The sequence below is a fragment of the Acomys minous genome (genome assembly GCF_964271855.1).
Source record: "Acomys minous genome assembly, chromosome: 19".
In the NCBI taxonomy this organism is placed as follows: domain Eukaryota; kingdom Metazoa; phylum Chordata; class Mammalia; order Rodentia; family Muridae; genus Acomys; species Acomys minous.
The window spans coordinates 35,549,553-35,567,072 of NC_140499.1; the positions used below are offsets into that span (position 1 = coordinate 35,549,553).

Sequence of the window (17,520 nt, forward strand, 5' to 3'; positions counted from 1 at the left end):
TTAGTGAAGTCGTAAAAAAAGGACAAATTGGAAAACATGAAGAGGAGAGACTGTTTGTTTATTTGTTTGTTTTCCTGAATTAAGTGAAGGAAACACTACTCAGACCCTGGGGTAAAAACACGTTCTCTACAGCACCAACAACTACTATAAAAGCACACAAAGAGGAAAAGTGAGAAACTGCCAGTGGCATTTTTTTCAGTGGGGCTCGTGAACGAGGAATGCTGGGATTAAATGCCCGCCCCTGCACTGTACTTTCTCATCCCTTTTCTTCTGGCCCCTCAGACTGGCTTCCAGTTCCTTTCTAGAGAAAGGGACTAGCTCCATTCCAGTTGACAGTAGCGTCTTTCCATTTGGTTCTGATTGCCATTTCCACGGAAGAAAACCGTCTTCCTGACCCGTGTTTATCTTCATGGTGGTCCCCTTCCCAGTGATGGGCGTGAGTATCTGAGGATGGGACAGCAGTATTGACACCAGGAAGGCAGCATACAAGGAAAGGTGGCGCTGGCCCAGGGAACTATGGTCTGAGAACTGGCTAGGTGGAGGGACTCCTGTAGGCAGTGGGTTGAAACAACCATATAAAATAAGTCTGTAGTAGCTGGGCTTGCTATGTGCTAGGGTGAGAATATTCATGCCGTTTAATGCAACATGATGTGACACAAAGGCGTTGGTCACTGATATTGCCAGGGAAACAGGTAAAAGGAAAGCTCATCCTTTTTCAAGAGGAGATGGTTTTTTGGGGGGTAGAATATAGAAAGGGTTAAGTTTAAGAGCATATTCTCCATACACACAGGAATGTATACAAATATATGTTTGTATATATTTTATATGTATAATATGTTGATAACTCTTTAAGAACAACAAAATGACTGTATTATGAGCATTTATATTCATTATCATTGGTCCAAGAAGTATATAGTAAAGGCAGGAGATCATACACAGACGAATACAGAATTTTTAGATGATGCCATGGAAAAAGAGAAAGAAAGGCCACAAGGATTTACAGGAATGGATTTGGATTTAATTTGAAATACCTTGATAGTTTACGAATGTAATAAATTTTATAATTATTAAAAAAAAAAAGAATATAGAAAGGGAACCCAGAACTTGTTTTCCAGGCCTAGGTCGGCATTTTATGGGTCAGGTGATATTTGAGAAAGCAGGTAAAATACCATTGCTGTGCTTCATTGATTCATTTATTGGCTAAATATAGCAGCTATAGAACTAAGAATAGGTATTAGATAGCCTGGTTCATAGGGCTATTGGAGTTTTAGTGCTAATGTTACATATGCTCTCAACACCGGGCTCAGAATGGAATGTGTGTGATGTTTGTAAGCAGGAAAAAAAAATGGTGCTTAGCTCACAGGTAAGAAAAAGTAAAATTTGTAATAGATATTAAAGAACATGTGGCCAATGTCACACTAAATTAAGTGAGCTTCTACGCATTTCTCACAATTAAAAAAAGAATAGGAGCTGTACAAATACGTTCTTAGGTCCATTTCTAAATGTGGTGAGAACGGCAGAAAGTTAGCTAACCCCAGGCTTATGATGCTAAATGCAAAGTCACTGACAAAGCCACACAACCAGAGCCAAGGTTGGTGGACAAAACCCAGTTGATCCACTGTTAACATTTGGTCAAAAGTGCCAGCATTTGAAGACATCTTAGGGTTAATCATTTTTCTTCATGAGTTTAAGGAACTAGAGTTGTCATTGAGACAAAAATGGGCTTCCTGTCTGTGTCTTTCCCAGGAGCTGCTAAAGGTTTGCTAGCACTTTTTTGTTTTTGTTTTTGTTTTTTGTTTTTATTTTTATTTTTGTTTTTCAAGACAGAGTTTTTCTGTGCAGCCTTGGCTCTTCTGAACTCACTTTGTAGACCAGGCTGGCCTCGATCTCACAATGATCCACCTGCCCCTGCCTCCCAAGTGCTGGGATTAAAGGCGTGCACCACCACGCCCGGCTGGTTTGCTAGCACTTATGCACAGTGAGTTCCCGCCAGTCCATCCCAGGATCTAGCTCAGAGTTTGCCCTCCAGAAATGCCTTTTGAATTCATCTGAACAAAAATTAATTCTCGCTTCAGCTGCTTATGTCATTGGTTGATTGTCTTGTGCTTGCCTTCGTACAGACTTGGCCTGGTGGAATTCTGTGTCTCCTGGGGCCATGGCCACCTCATGCTCAAATATGTGGGCATTGCAGAAGGATTTCTAAAAGTTGGACACTTCAACCTTTATTTTATCTTATCTAAAGTTTGTTACTTTTCCTTGTTATTTCTAATGCTAACACATACACATGCGTACACACATATAGGCACATGCCCAAAAATGCCTCCATTTTAAACCCCATGTGACCATGGATTTAGACCAAGGCATTTAAGAAACCAAGGCTAAGCATTTCTTGCAGTGGCAGCATGAATAACCACACAGCTGTTAAACAAGGACAGCTGTATCTCTGGATGCACTAAAGCACACACTTGGGAATCTCAAGTGCTCACCTATTGTAAGATGTACAGGCTTTTTCTGTGACGGCTGGCCACTGTAAAAGTGCAGATCAAAGACACGCTCCATTTTCCAGTCTGATAAGAGCTGTCTATTTGTGCAAAAAAGGATGCTGTAATTTCCATTGATGTTGCACAACCAAATAGGGAATGTAGGAGTCTTCAGCATGCTGCCCACCTGGAAGGGAAAAGGAGAATGCAGATGAACATCCAGATCTTTCTGAATAGTGAAAGAGGCTGATGCATTCTCCCATTTAAAAAGCAGTTCTGCGCTTTCTATTGGCGTGTGTAGCTTGCTGATCATTGTATGTGGTATAATATTCAAAATCAAGTCTCCGTGGAGAATGAATTTGCACTTACAAATGGTTTTGCAGAGTGGTAATGCCTCACTTTGCTCTGAATGGATTGTGCCTTTTAAAAGGCAGTGTCTTTATGGAGAAAGTGAAGATGTTCTCGTTTGGCTTTACAGTGAGGCAATATAACAACTTATGAAATATAAATATAGATATGGAAAATGAGAATGCCTGTTCTGTCTCTGTCATTGGCTGGTGTAATTGCTCACAGTGTAATTCCCAAGGTTTTAAGGTTGGCCACTGCTTCATGCAGCTCATGTCAAGTTTCTGGTAACACTAACAATGTATACTAGAGAAAGAAGCTTCTAGGAATGTGGGAGACACACCGATGCACACATACACCTACAGGTTAGTATGTAGATTGTTGGTAAAGATGTACATACAACAGAGTGTATTTGGTTCATATGACCATGGTGGGTTGGAATTGAGGGCAGTGAAGAATGCATTCAAAATAGATGAAAGTCATGGCAAGTTTAATGCAATGGCAGTGGGCAGAGTAGGGCTAATGTAGTCTGACCCAGAACGATGGACTGGTCTTTTCCATTTATGGGACCTTCCCTCTTTTTTGTTCCCTCCGGATTCCTACTATGCAAATAAGGGACTAAGCGTGGTACTTCTTAATGGTCAACATTTGACTCTGGGGTTTACAGGGCAGTGACTCTGTTATGAGGTTGATTTTGATTGGTTGTTTTAAGTGGTAAGATGGATCCTCCAGCCGGGCGTGGTGGCGCACGCCTTTAATCCCAGCACTCGGGAGGCAGAGGTAGGCGGATCGCTGTGAGTTCGAGGCCAGCTTGGTCTACAAAGTGAGTCTAGGATGGCCAAGGCTACACAGAGAAACCCTGTCTCGAAAAACAAAACAAAACAAAACAAACAAAAAAACAAACAAAAAACCCAAAAAAGATGGATCCTCCAGAAGTTGATATCAGTCATGACATGGTAAGAGTTTAGTAGACCATGACACTAACAGGGTTGGGTTGTTAATGGCGTCAAATGTTTCTAGTTGTAATACGTGAAGCCAACTGACTCCCCTAGTGTCCCAGACTTGTTTGTTCCCCACATTTGTTCTTGATAGAGCAGCAAGGCCAATCTTGGGTGTTTTGGCTAAAGATATTTTCTTAAGGCTGAAAGAATTCATATAATCACTGTCCTACCTACTGTAGTTGTTCAGTCAGGGCACTGTGGGAAGCAGTCATGAAGGGCAAGTTGGCTGGTATACAAATAAGTGCCTGCTGGCCTGCTCTATGGTCCTGTAGGTAATGGGTTGTCTAGAATTCATGCCGAAGCATCATTGGCACCCAGGATTCTTTGATTCTAGAGAAGACAGGTTTGACAATTCAGTTAAAAATTCAGGCACCCTATACAGAGATCAGGTAGACAGTGGCCAGTGGTGTTAGAAAGGGGAGTATCTAGGAAAGCCATCCAAAGACAGCCTGCCCAAGACAGTCAGAACTGGGAAGCCCTCTCTCAGATTTTAATGAGTTAGCTTTTAAGACTTTTTTTTCACCTCATCTCCAACTGTTGCTGATTTGTTTGTATAGTTACCCCATTTCTTCTCTGGAACCAGACAGTTACGTCTTTGAGCAGCCATTACTAAATAAAGAACACAGCAGTTTAGGGAGACCAACCCTATCCTGTATACCTGAAGAGCATTTGAAATGAAGCCAAAGGTCAGAGGCATAGGGACCATACTATGTCTAAGGTTCTTGAAAAATAGGTCACCATGCAAGTGGCTAGCCCCAGCATTTGGCAGAGAATGCCTGAGGCAGTTGTCTTTCTTTCATGAGTCTATAAAGACAAGGGTTTTCTTAAGGCCAATGGCAGTAGTTAGGACTTCTTTGTGAGACTATGCACTTTATCCATATTGAAGTCTGATGTACAGACTGATCTTTAAGATCCTGAAAGCCTCATAAAGAGGTTTATCTATGAGTCCAAAGAGCAATACATATGTAGCAATCAGTACCTTCCAATACTAGAAAAGAACATAATTGTTATCTATAGGTGAGAATGGCCATGTCTAAGGTTCGTTTCTTGAAGGAGCTGGGCAGCTTGAAGGAACTTGCCCAGGATGTACTTGGACAAAGAAAAAGGCATCCATTAAGTCTGGAAGTAAGCAAGGAAGTTTCTGGGAGTTTTTCCTAAGAGAGTGTAAAATTTGGTTCAACATGATATGGAGCAGCCTTTAGCCTCATCAATGGTTCTAAGGTCTTGCCCAAGTTGGTTAAGTATCATCAGGCCTTTGTCTATGGAGATGGGTATGTTTCCAGGGATTACAGGGGCAGTACAGATCGATGGGCAAAAGTTATGAAGGGGGGTTGTAGCCACCCTAGGCCTCAGACTTGAAGGGGTATTAGAAGAACCTAGAAAAGTTTGAGAAAAACTCTTTCAGGCGTTTCAGACAGTATCATCCAGGAAGAATGGCACGTCAGACTTCAGAGGAAAATTTTGTGTCACAAGGACCTAGTTGCATTTCTGAGAAAGTTTATGATCAAGATTATTAAAGTAACTTGGAGTACATGTAGAATCCAGCAAACTAGAAAGGGGTCACTCATGGTGAGGAGAGAGAAAGAGGTCAGACGCAGTATGAAGCTGAAAAGGAGAAACTGGAGGCAGGTTTAGAGAGGACAGGTCCCTCACACCCAGCCAGGACACACTCATCGTGGGTGCTCTTCTATCTGGGCTAGAATTGGTGCCTCTGATCTAAGGGTAACCTGAGTGGCTGGCTAATTTTATGGCAATTTGATACAAGTTGAAGTCATTGAAGAGGAGGGAAATGTGCCTATAAGATTAGGCTGTAAGCAAGCCTTTAGGGCATTTTCTTAATTAGTGATTGATGGGGGGGGGGGACCAGCCCATTGTGGGTAGGGCCACCTCTGGGGTAGTGGTCCTGGATTCTATAAGGGAGCAGGTTGAGCAAGCATGGGAAGCAAGCCAGTAAGCAGCACCTCTCCATGGTCTCCACATCAGCTCCGGTTTCCAGGTGCTTGGGTTCTTGCCCTGACTTCCTTTGATGATGAACTGTGGTGTGGAAGTGTAAGCCAAATAAACCATTTCCTCCCCAACTTGCTTTGGTCATGGTGCTTTTTCACAGGAATAGTAAGTAACCCTTCAAACCAGGGATGAGTGTGCACTAGCTACATGCAAAGAGAAACAGCCCCAGGTTTAATTTCAGACACATTTCCCTCAAGTTGTAACTAAGATTTTAACTGTCCATGAGTTAAAAAACGATCACAGTCTTTTTTAGGCCATCTTGCAATAATTCTTGCTTGGGCTAAGATTATATGTAATGAAAATATGATACATATGGCAAACAATTATTAATATTAATATTATTAATATGAATATTCTGAGACAGTTTTGGTGACTATCCTCAAACTTGCTATGTAACCCAGGCCAGGCTCAAGCTCATAACCCTCTGCCTTTGTCCTCTAAGTGCTGAGATTACTAGTGTGTACCACCATCCTCAACTGGAACACAAAATTATTTATTTATTTTTAATTTGTTCATCCCAATTGTTGCCCCCTCCCTTGTTGCCTCTTGGTCCCACCCTCCGCCCTCCCCAGTCCTCAGAAAGGGGAAGCCCTCCTCCCCTATCATCGGACCCCAATCTATCAAGTCTCATCTGAACTGCCTGTATTCTCTTAGTCTGTGGTCTGGCCAGGCCGCCCAGCATGGGGAAGTGATCAGTGAGTGGGCACCAGAGTCTGTGTCAAAAATAGCCACTACCCTTCGTATTATGGGACCCACAAGGAAACTGTGCTGCCTATCTATTATATCTGAGCAGAGGGTCTAGGTCTTCACCATGGATGGTCCTTGGTTGGTGCATCGGTCTCTGCAGCACCATCCTCCACCCCCCCGCCCCCGCCCCCATAAGACTCCCTGTGCTCCTCTGCTTCGATCCCCTGCTAGGTAGAGTCTTTGAGAGGACCTCTGTGGTAGGCTCCCATCCAGGCATGCGATTATTAATGTTGGAAAAATGGGACAAAGAAACATTCAGACTAGGAGATTGAATGCTGTGTGTGATAGTGTCAGGCCACTGAAATTCAAATGTTTGATTTAAAATCAGTGAAAGTCCTTGTAGATTCTGGATGGAGGGATGATATATAAGTGGGATGATGTACGCATATATAGGTATACAGATAATTTGCATAAAATATATTTCATGTAAATATGGATAAAATTCTACTGGTCCTCACTGCATGCACCTGGCCTGGTGCTGATATCCCGGCATTGTTACTTTATGCAGCAATGCACCTGCTGTCGGTCCTGAGCTCAAAGCTACTGGACCACTTCTGAACTGCACAGTGACCAGATTTCACCTTGAGCTGGGCCGTGTTTCCTGCCCGGAGAGATTGTGGGGGAAAGGAAATGCCCCACATGACTGTCATGACACTTCGGGTAACGAGTTAGGAGATGAGCCTAAAGATTAGCACCGAGAAAACAGCTGGTCTAAAGTAACGTAACTGGTCAGGCAGAAATGAAGATCTTCTAAAGAGACATTAGTGACTCTTTAGCAGCTGTCAGACCATTAAAACAATGGGCCCTAAAGAAATGAGACTTTCCCTGAGAATCTCATGCTGGGAGAAAGACAAGGCCCCAGGCAAGAGAGAAACTCAACTCCAGTTCCGACAACCTGTGCACCTTACAGGATGGGCCTGGAGCCCATATAGAGGTGAGTGGATGGAGGGCGGGGCCACCCATTGCCCAGGATGGTTTAGATGTGTACATCCTTGGCCCTGCTATTTAAACGTTGACCTCACTTCAGGATCCAAGGATGGGTTTAGAGGAGTTACTGGATATCTCTGGCCCTCTTCCCAATGTGCCCACACTGAATAAATATCCCCTTTCTGCTTTCCACTGTCAATTTAGCTCTTTTAATTGGCTTATTGAGGACAGGTGGCTGAACCTGCAATGGGTCACAGCTGTGACACCCCCGCCCCAAGTTTGAAAACACTAAGTCCTGCACAAACAAAACCAAACACCTTCTGGTTAAGTCCTGTCAGCTCTGGTTGAATGTTGTTTCCCCAACTCCTACTCCCCCTTTGGCACGCCACGTGACCATTTGAGGGACATTTTCCAGTTTAAGTGTTTTAATTGTTTTTGGATAGACATGGCTTACAAGTTAACCCTCCCCCTTTGCAGGATTCTAAATATATTTTATTGGTGAGATTCCACCAATTCAGAATTTGTGCATGTTGCCATGGTAAAAAAGGAAATTAAATTGTGATACAGTGGTACTATAAATAAAACACCTTCGTCCTTAGGTTCACTTATTGTGTAATAAGCTCAGTAGTTTCAGCATTACTTACACCAACCAAAACCTCTGTGACACCAACCTTTCTTTAATCCAGTGTAAAAAATGGTAAGCACAGGAAAGATGGACACGGTCTAACACTAGAGAGCAAATACTGACGCCATGTAGATTTTCCTCTTGGGCCCCTAGTATAGTGGTGCTTAGAAAGTGTCTTTGCATAATGAGCTTAATATTGCAAGTCCCAGGGCCCCAGGCTGGTAATGTGAGTGGGAGAAAGGTGTCAGAAATGTTGTGCTTTCTTCCTTGAGCCCTGGTGACAATTTTAGCGCCTAACTGTTAATGCTCTGGCTTTTCTCTCTGCCACCTGGAACACCTAGTTGCCGGCAACTTCTCTGGCAGAATTTGTAGGTATGTTGTAAAGACAAATTAGATCATGCTTGCAGGGGGGGGGGCGTAACCTTGGCGACTTAGTGGCAAGTGTAGTGCGAGAGAGCCGGGTCATTAGGTATTTTTCAGGGTTGGATTTCTTCTCAGCAGGCTCTCTGAAGGGAAGATGTAAAGAGAGGAGAGAGTACCACTGGGATGGAAGTAGGCGCTGCCAGGGCTGCTGTGGGAACGATTCTGGCAAGGCTTAAATGACTTCATTCCCTTCTAAAAACCAAGAGTTGATTTTTCTTCCCACTGGCAGGTGTGACGATACTTCGAACCTCCTAAGGCTTTCCAGATGGTGTTAGACTCAGATCGCTTTATGTTCTCACTTAGGTATTGGAGCCCCACACTCAAACCTGTGCCTTCAAATAGAAAAGTAACAGTGAGGCTTCAAAATAGTGCCTCGCCTCATGGGTAGCTGGCTGCTTCCTGCAGGAACTGTCAGTCTGGTGGGCTCTAGGGGGCTTGCCCTGTCATCTAATGAGAACACTATCTTTTTTCTTTTCTTTTCTTTTTAAATCTCACCCACTGAGCTGTGACATTGGGACAGGAAGATGTGTGATTTTTTTTCAATCTCTGCAGTTTTTATCACAGAGCAAGAAAAGATTGAGGAAGACAAAGGCAGGGCTACAGAGTGGGTTTAACCGCAGCCACTGACCCCAGCGGTCAGGCAGCTGCAAGTTACCTTCTAAACTTAGAATCCTTTCTTCTGTTAGGTTCTCCTCATCAGTGTGTACGCATATTATTCAAATCTGTTGCTCTCACCCTGGGTAGGACCCACCGCATGCCCTGAAAGCAGTACACAGCACATCTATGGGTCTCATGCGGTGTTACCACCCCTTGGAGCAGAGAGGAAGGGCCCTGGCTGTGGAGTGTCACCAAGCCAGCAGGATGGGTAACACGATTCTGAAACCTTCTCATTTTCCTTCTCAAGCAAATGCCTACTCTGCAAGGTGTTTTCATTCCAAGATAGGATGTTGTGAAATATTTGACTTCAGAGTCCACTGAAGTCAGCGCAGATGGGTACAGCACGTCTCTGGGCACCATTTAAGCCTGTCCTAAAGAAGACAGAAAGCATAGATACCTGATTGATGTATCTACCTTTACAGAAATTAAACGGTGGAAAATACTTTAGAAAGCATCTGGCCAAGTACCCGTGATTCATATCAACATAAATTCACAACAGCTTAGCTTTAAACTATTCAATGGTCATACGTTAAAACCCTTATGCTAGGCAGTGGTAGGGCACATGTTTAATCCGGAAGCACACCAGGTCAATCTCTGTGAGTTGGAGGCCAACCTGGTCTACAAAGTGAGTTCCAGGACAACCAGGGCTACACAGAAAAACCCTATCTGGAAAAAAAAGCAGAACCAAAGCAAAACAAAAATCCTTGCCACTGTTTAAATATTAGAGCCTTCCATCATTGCTTCTCTGGAAAATATTAAAGGTTGTGTAAGATCAAGCTGCATTTATATTTGATTCTTAAAGTGCTAAGCACTAGTATTCTAAGAACAAATAGTATATATTTATATTATATTGGAAAATGACTGACATGGTACATCAGAGACTGTGAGCTTCAAGGGTAGATAGTACCGGCCTCACAACCCTGCTCTGACCTGTGACTAGTCAAGGCTTTGAGCAAGTTCCTCTGCTTCCCTCTGGCCTTCCTAATCTCTTCACTGAATGACCAAGCAAAAACTCTAGATTTAATATTTTAGCTTTGAGATATAAATGGAATAAGACATCATTGCTAGTAGGAAGTCTGGCAAAACTAGGTGATCTCAGGCTGGAGAGATGGCTCAGAGGTTAAGTGCACTGGCTGCTAGTCCAAAGGTCCTGAGTTCAATTCCCAGCAACCACATAGTGGCTCACAACCATCTATAATGAGATCTGATGTCCTCTTCTGGTGTGTAGGTGTACATGCAGGAAGAACACTGTATACACACAATCAATCAATTAATCCATCAATAAAAAACTAGGTGCTCTCTGCCCACAGCTGTGAGCAACAGTGAGCGAAGCCACTCAATAATATACCAGCCAGCTACCATCTCCCAGGAGCAGTGAGAAACACACATGTGAGTATGTGTGCAAAATTATGTCAATGCTATGTGAGCTGCAAACTGATTTTGTCCTGATATAGCAAGAAAATATGGATAGAATTTAAAAAATACCACACATAAAATCAACTGTGTATGTGTGTATTTTATATATCCACATTTGAGAAGCTTAAGTAAGACAATGTCATCTCGTAGCTTCTCTATAATGCTTTCTGTAAAAAAAACCAAACTCCAAGTGCATGACAGAAACATCATCGTAAACGTCCCCAGGGTTTCAAGCCATTAGTGTACAATTTCAGGCAATTTTCACTGAGGGCACATTCACAGACATCTCCCTGGGGAGAGAACTCTGAGTCCAAGAAAGAAGGATGAAAAGTCACATTAGTCACTTTCCTAAAAGCTGGAAGCATTTTAGATTTGATTTCTATGTAGATTTTAAAGTGACCCCAGGCAGTCTCTAGGCCCTGCCCTACTTCGAATTGGCAAGCAAACCTTTGGATGACGCCCATGTACTCTCTTGCATCGTGCCCTCTTCCCAGCAGAGAAGCTTTCATTTTTTTCCCCCTGGATGTGCTGTGGGCTCTCATCTGCCTTTAAGGTCCTTGCAAGCATCCTCTTCCTATTAGAGGATGTTTTAGGCTCTGCAGGTATTTTTCTTTAGAGCATAGTTCAGTCCTGGATCCCTGTGAATTCTTAACTCTGATGCACTCCACCCTGGTGGCATTTTCTCGGATGTGGTCCTTTTCTTCAGGGCAGCAAGGCAGCTGCTTTGCAAACACCTGTTCAATTTTAGCCTCAGATAAAGCCTGCAGCTTGTTCGCAACGCCTTGCAAATGTTACAAGGGAACAAAAGGCTGTCCACCTCATCAGCACCGGCGTGACAAGGACATGCTGTTTCTCGTAGGTTCTGCTGAAAAGCTGGCTTCCCGGGTCCTCACATGAATGTAATCATTGATCCAAAGGAGGGTCTTTAATCTTCTCCTTCCTTTAGAAAAGTAATTCTCATATGGCGACAACCCTCCCTCGCCACCCAAGGGGGCCATTTGGAAATGTTTGGATTTGTCATGATAGGGATAGGGCAACTTGCGTCTAGTGGGTGCAGCCCGAGAACTTGCAGTATGCATCACAGGGCCCCCCAAACACGTTGGCAAGTATCCACAGTGTCCAAAGCTGAGACACCCCACTCAGGACAGAGGTTTCTCAGCCCTCACTGGCCCTTAGGGTCACCTATTTAAGTTCAAGTGTTGAGGGTCCCACAGATGAAGTGACACTATTTGGAAGTCAAATAGCCTTTCATTTCTAGGGCCCCATGCAGAATGAGAAGGAAGTGACTCTTGTTAAAAACTTAACTACTGGGGATGCCCCCAGTAGTTTCCAGAACTTTCTGAATGGGGTTAGTATGCAGCCAGGCCGATGTCGTTGCTAACCTGCATTTACCACTTGCACAGCGAGAACAGCGATTTTCAACCAGTGGGTCAGGAACAACCCTTTCACAGGGTGCATTTAAGAACATCAGAAAGCACAGATATTTACATTGTGATTCGTAAGAGTAACAAAATTACGGTTATGAAGTAGCAACAAAAACAATTGTCTGGTTGGGGTCACCACAACATGAGGAGCTGTATTAAAGGGCTGCAGAATCAGGCAGGTTGAGAACCACTACTCTAGAGTATCAGCACATACCATGTGTGGTCCACTTAGGACTCATTTTTGTTTCTGGACACAAGTTCTTCCAACTAGGTGATGCTGAATGAGCCTGACCTAAACACTAGGTCATCTGCCACAAGTCTCATATGTGCAGAGGGCATTTCGGCCCTCCACGGGGATTAAGATTCATGACTTCGTTTGCTTTGTACCAGTCCTACAGCTCAGAGGTCAGCAGGGGATCCTTCGTCATCAGCTTGAGCCAAGCGACTGGGCAGGTCTTGTCCCTGCTGAGGTTCCCAGTGTCGGTGGATTACCAGGCAGGGCTATTCTCTCTATCACTGTGAGACCTATCTTAACTTTGCCCCAAGACTTCCAAGCATGGGAGGGGCTGCCCATTGCTGGAATGTGGTGTGGAAGCCAATGGAAGGGGAAGAAACTTTTAAAACAAACACTTATTTACTTAAATGTATACAAAGAAAAAGCAATTGCTGGGTTTATATCACCACTGCAATAAAGGTTACAAAAACGATCTTAAAATTAAGTTGATTTAAGGGGGAAAAAAAACATCAATAGTAGTATAGGTGATGCAGGGAAGTGGTGCAGCTTCTAAACAACCCTATAGTATTGTGAAAGACCTTTGTAATAATAGCTGAAGTGTTAAAATTATTGTCACCTGTGTGTTCTACCCCTTGGAACTTGATCTAGTATTTTTCTCCAGTTTTCTCAAAACAGACTCTTGGCACATGGCTGAGTTCTGAGAGGTACAGAGTATTAGACCATAGGCATGCAGTGACTAGGTATGGCTAACAGAAAAGCAAAATATGTGAAAATGAACCTTTACTCCTGCCTGATTTTCTTTATTATAGTTTCTAAAGTCCAAAGTAAACCCCCAAATTTTCTAGAAAACGTGATTAGGGATTTTATGACCACAATACACCTGTTCTCATCTAGGATGTACCAAAGTTTAGTCTTTTCTATTCATGTAGTGGGATTCTTTGCAGCCATGGAATTCACTAAAGGCCTGATTCTCATTCGCATGTAAAGGTGAATTTGAAAACTATTTCGGGAAAGTAATACAGGATTATACAGAGGAAGAAAAAGAGAAGGAAGCATTTCTGAAAAGAAAGACCACTGGAGAATGGAATTGGGTTAATTTCTCTTAGTTCATTCTATATTTTTTATTTTTTGTTAGATGGATCTGGATTGTACATACACTTAAGGTGCAACAGAGAAACTTGCACAACATATATGTGCATAAAAGTGAGCAGCCTGCCAAGCTTGGTGCCATTTTCTTGATGTCATCCAGATACATGCATAAGAGGCCAGATTTGTGAATAATACACACATCGTAGCTGGACACAGGTGGAGAGGTAGGCGAGGTTATGGATTTGAACCCACCCTGTGAGAAATCCTGTGCACATGAAGGGTGTCTGTAGCAGGAACAGGAGAACTGGCAGGCAGGATAGGTGCCAAGCACGGTCTTTGCTTGCCACCAGGGTTAGGAAGGATGGGCAAGGGAGCCTTCAGTATAAGGAACTGCCTTCTGGGTATCAAGATTATTCCAGACAAGTGCTGCTTTCCACAGAAGTGGCCTCACCTCTCCCAAGTGTCAGGATGAAAAGGCCTAAAATGCTTTGGATTATGGTTTGGGAAAACCATTTGCCCTTTCACCTGTGCTTGTGCACTGTTTGCTTTCTGGTATCAGAGGTTGTATATGCCCTGAGGTGAAGATGTTTGTCACAGACATATTATAACTGGGGTCCCCATTCTAGTATTTTTTTTAATATTCATCAATTGGAAAAATATACATGCCCATTTGCATAAATAAAGAATTGGGGGCACAGCCATTAGCTGGCAGTATTTCAGAGAAGGAGGCTGTGGCTGCCTGGGTAGAAAAGGAAACTTCCATGCATCTGTGTACTTCAAATACTGTCTTTCAGTAAAGTGTTTTCACACGTGTTTCTCATTTTATATGTACTTTGTAGGCATTGCAACATGAAATGCAGTACGAAGAGCATAGTCATGGATATTTCCATTTAGACGCTGTGTGTGTGTGTGAGAGAGAGAGAGAGAGAGAGAGAGAGAGAGAGAGAGAGAGAGAGAGAGGGAGAAAGAGAGAGGGAGAGAGAGAGAGAGAGAGAGAGAGGCAGGAGTGGGTATATATTCCAAAGGCACCAAAAGGAAAAAGACACTCAGGTTTGAATTGATATCAAAACTTTTAAAGATGGCAAAATACTTGCATTCTGGTTCTAGAGTTAAGAGTCAGAACACACTAACCTGTGAGAGTCGGTCACCCCCAGAAGTCTCTTTACTCCACTGCAAGTAGCCAACATCACTGCGAGTCAAGATGCCATGTAAGGTTTCCTCATCCGGCCCTTTCTCATAGCCATTGAAGACATTTGGACTTGCTCTCCCAGTCAAAATCATGTTTATAACGGCCTAGATTGAACATTTTGTTAATATTTACATTGGGTAGCAATGAAATGAAGACTTTTTTTTTTTTTAAAAAAAACAAAACTATTACAGAAATGGTCCGGGGTGCTGTTCAGTGATAGAGTGCTTGTCTATCAGGCCTAAGGGCCTACATTCAACCCTCAGCACAAAAGGGAAAAAAATCACATCAAATGCCCATTAAAAAAAAAAACACTGGAAAAGAATGCAGCTATACAAACACAATTCTGGAAAGGCCTGTGTGCACTATGCAATTGGTAGAGTGACCAATAGTTTCCTTGACCTTCCTTGAGTCTGGCCCTAGGACTCATCCCCCCACAGCTCACTGACTTTATTTGTTTTAAAGGTTTCCAGTGTTTATAAGTCAGGAAGCATGAGGCCAAAGTGTTTTATGCCACTTGATTCTGTCAGATACCAGGGAGTCTTGTCAAAATTCTGTTTCCGAGATCTCTGGCTTCTGTGGGTGATCTAGGAAGGACTGTGGAAGCCAGAAGCTAGGGACTGGCAGCAGTACTTCATCTTTCGAAGACGGCATGGTTAGGTTTTGCTCGAGGAGAGAATGGACTTCCTTAGAAACCAAGCCCGATTCAGTGTCTCCAAAAAAAAAAAAAAATGTAGTCTTCCCACCTACCTGCCTGCACAAGACGCTTCCAGCCTGAGGCTGCAAGAGATGAGTGGTGCTGGCATCCAGGTCCCTCTGAAGCCTGAAGGATGAAGGGAGCCATCAGCATCTGGCCAGAAACCGTGGTCCTATCGGGATACAGCAGTAACAAGGCCACCGTCCCCTGCACGTGCCCTTCAATGCTTCTACGTCTCATAGGACTAGGACCTATGCAGGGGTGGGGGGGGAGTGATGCTTTGGATGGTGAAGGAAGGAACAAGCAGTAAGGAAGGGGGATAAACACACAGACATGCAGTAGAAGGCCACAGAAGCCCTGTGTGTGCTCTAGATGGATGCTGGGCTCGCTAGAGAGACCGCTTACCCCATGACAGATGTTTGGCTGACCGTGGTGACGCATGACCGCGCCGGAAGAGTGTTGGCTTAAAGCAGGTCTGAACAAACTTATCAAGTGGAAACCTGAGTGGCTGCAACTTCATTCTTAGCTTAAAGATCAGAGAGCAGAAGCTCCTACCCTTGATGGTATAAGGAGGCCAAGGTGACACTTACTGTCAACCCTGAAGCGTAAGTGCTGAGAAGGAAACAGCATGCATTCTTGTGTTGATTTATTCGTGAGGCGGAAGGGCATGCCCTCTGTAAACGACAGATGCCTAAAGATTTGGTGAGATCGTGTGGCCGGGGACAGTGCTCTTCAAAGTACAGCACAAGAGACAGTGGAATAGATTTGAGCATTTGAAATTTTAACAGTAGCTAAGCTTGGTGGCACAGTCTGTGCTAAGTCCCACCTATGAGGGAGGCTGAGGCAGAAGGATGGCACATGTGAGGTCAGCCTGGACAAATTAGCCAGAACATTCCTCAAAACATAAAAATGAAACAGTATTTAAAGAACTAGGTGTTGTAGCTCAGGAAAAGTGCTTGCCTAGTGATCATAAGGCCCTGTGTAGTTCTAACCTCAACGTGCACGCACATGCATGCCACCAGCCCCCATGCAAACAGAGCTTATAGAGACGTATTATTAAATACCTGGTTTTGGTTGTTATACTTGGGGTTGAACCTTAGGCCTCATACATGCCAGTCAAGTGTTCCATTGCTGGTCTATACCCCTAGTCTTATATTGATAAAATCGTGACACATCTATAAGAGTCAGAGGACAACTTGTGGGGGACATATTGTCTCTCACACTGTGGGTTCTGTGCCTCAAACTCAGGTCTGAAGACTTGGTGACAAGTACCTTTCGCCAGTTGACCCTTCTTGCCAGCTTGCTAGCTCCCACTTCACTCCTTATTTTGAGCTAGAATCATACTAAGTTGCCAAGCCTGGCCTTAAACTCACCCTGTAACCTAGGCAGACCTTGAATTTGTGACCTCCGTGACTTAGCCTCCTGAATGGCTGGGCTTACAGGCCTGTGCAGGCATGACTACTATATCTCTATCGTAGCAAATACCGTAGCAAGAATTTAAATATTAGTGTTTAGAAATTGCTCTACACTTAAATACATGTTTATTTAAATAAACTTACTAACCAAATAATAGCATAGCCTATACAAGTGTGAGTCATAGAAGACAAATTTCAGTAGCACTGGTTCAGTTCTTGTAGTCTTCTCTCCTAGGAGCCCCTACACCTTGTCAGACCCTCAACATTGTGTGTTTATTTTAGAGCACACACACACAAAAAAGCCTATCTCTTCCATGAATCTTTCTGTGCTTAATGTAGGACCACTCCTTCTCTAGAATCCACCAAGAGTCATTATTTTTACACCACTTTGAGATGTCAGGTACTGCTCAATATTGGGTTTTGCCCAATATTTCTGGATTTATCTGTTATCTTTCCCAGAGTGGAACCCACAGAGGATCAATGCCTCATCTTCCCTTCATACTTCCCACGATGCCAAGCATAGAGCTTTGCATAGCACAGACAAAAATTAGACATCTGGGGGTACATTTTTTGTAGATAATAAAATATTCACAAAAATACTTGACAAAAGACACCTTGCCTATTCATATGGACAAATCAACCAAGGAAAAAGACATGTTGACAGATAAGCGTCGGATAAAATATGGGATGAGAATATTTTACTACCCAAGAGCTCACATCTATGTGATCCCAATCCTGTAAGCAGTGCCTATGTGGACATTTGTGACATTTACCTCTCAAATGTTCTGGAGAGCACCAGGCTGTAGAGGAAGAGGATGACACCGTGGCTTCCTTCCCCCATGAACT

The 17,520-nt window shown here is 43.4% G+C and overlaps 1 protein-coding gene across 1 annotated transcript in view; it reads right to left on the minus strand.

The window, feature by feature from the left end:
• Nucleotides 1–301: 301 nt before the first annotated feature.
• MINDY4B (MINDY family member 4B) overlaps nucleotides 302–17,520 on the minus strand; it is a gene marked incomplete at both ends in the record, with an annotated part of 34,702 nt that continues 17,483 nt past the window's right edge. The window contains 5 exons of the mRNA XM_084769187.1: nucleotides 302–444; nucleotides 2,487–2,667; nucleotides 14,508–14,669; nucleotides 15,313–15,385; nucleotides 17,448–17,518. Coding sequence (XP_084625313.1) covers nucleotides 302–444; nucleotides 2,487–2,667; nucleotides 14,508–14,669; nucleotides 15,313–15,385; nucleotides 17,448–17,518 — 630 coding nt within the window. The remainder of the gene's footprint in view (nucleotides 445–2,486; nucleotides 2,668–14,507; nucleotides 14,670–15,312; nucleotides 15,386–17,447; nucleotides 17,519–17,520) is intronic.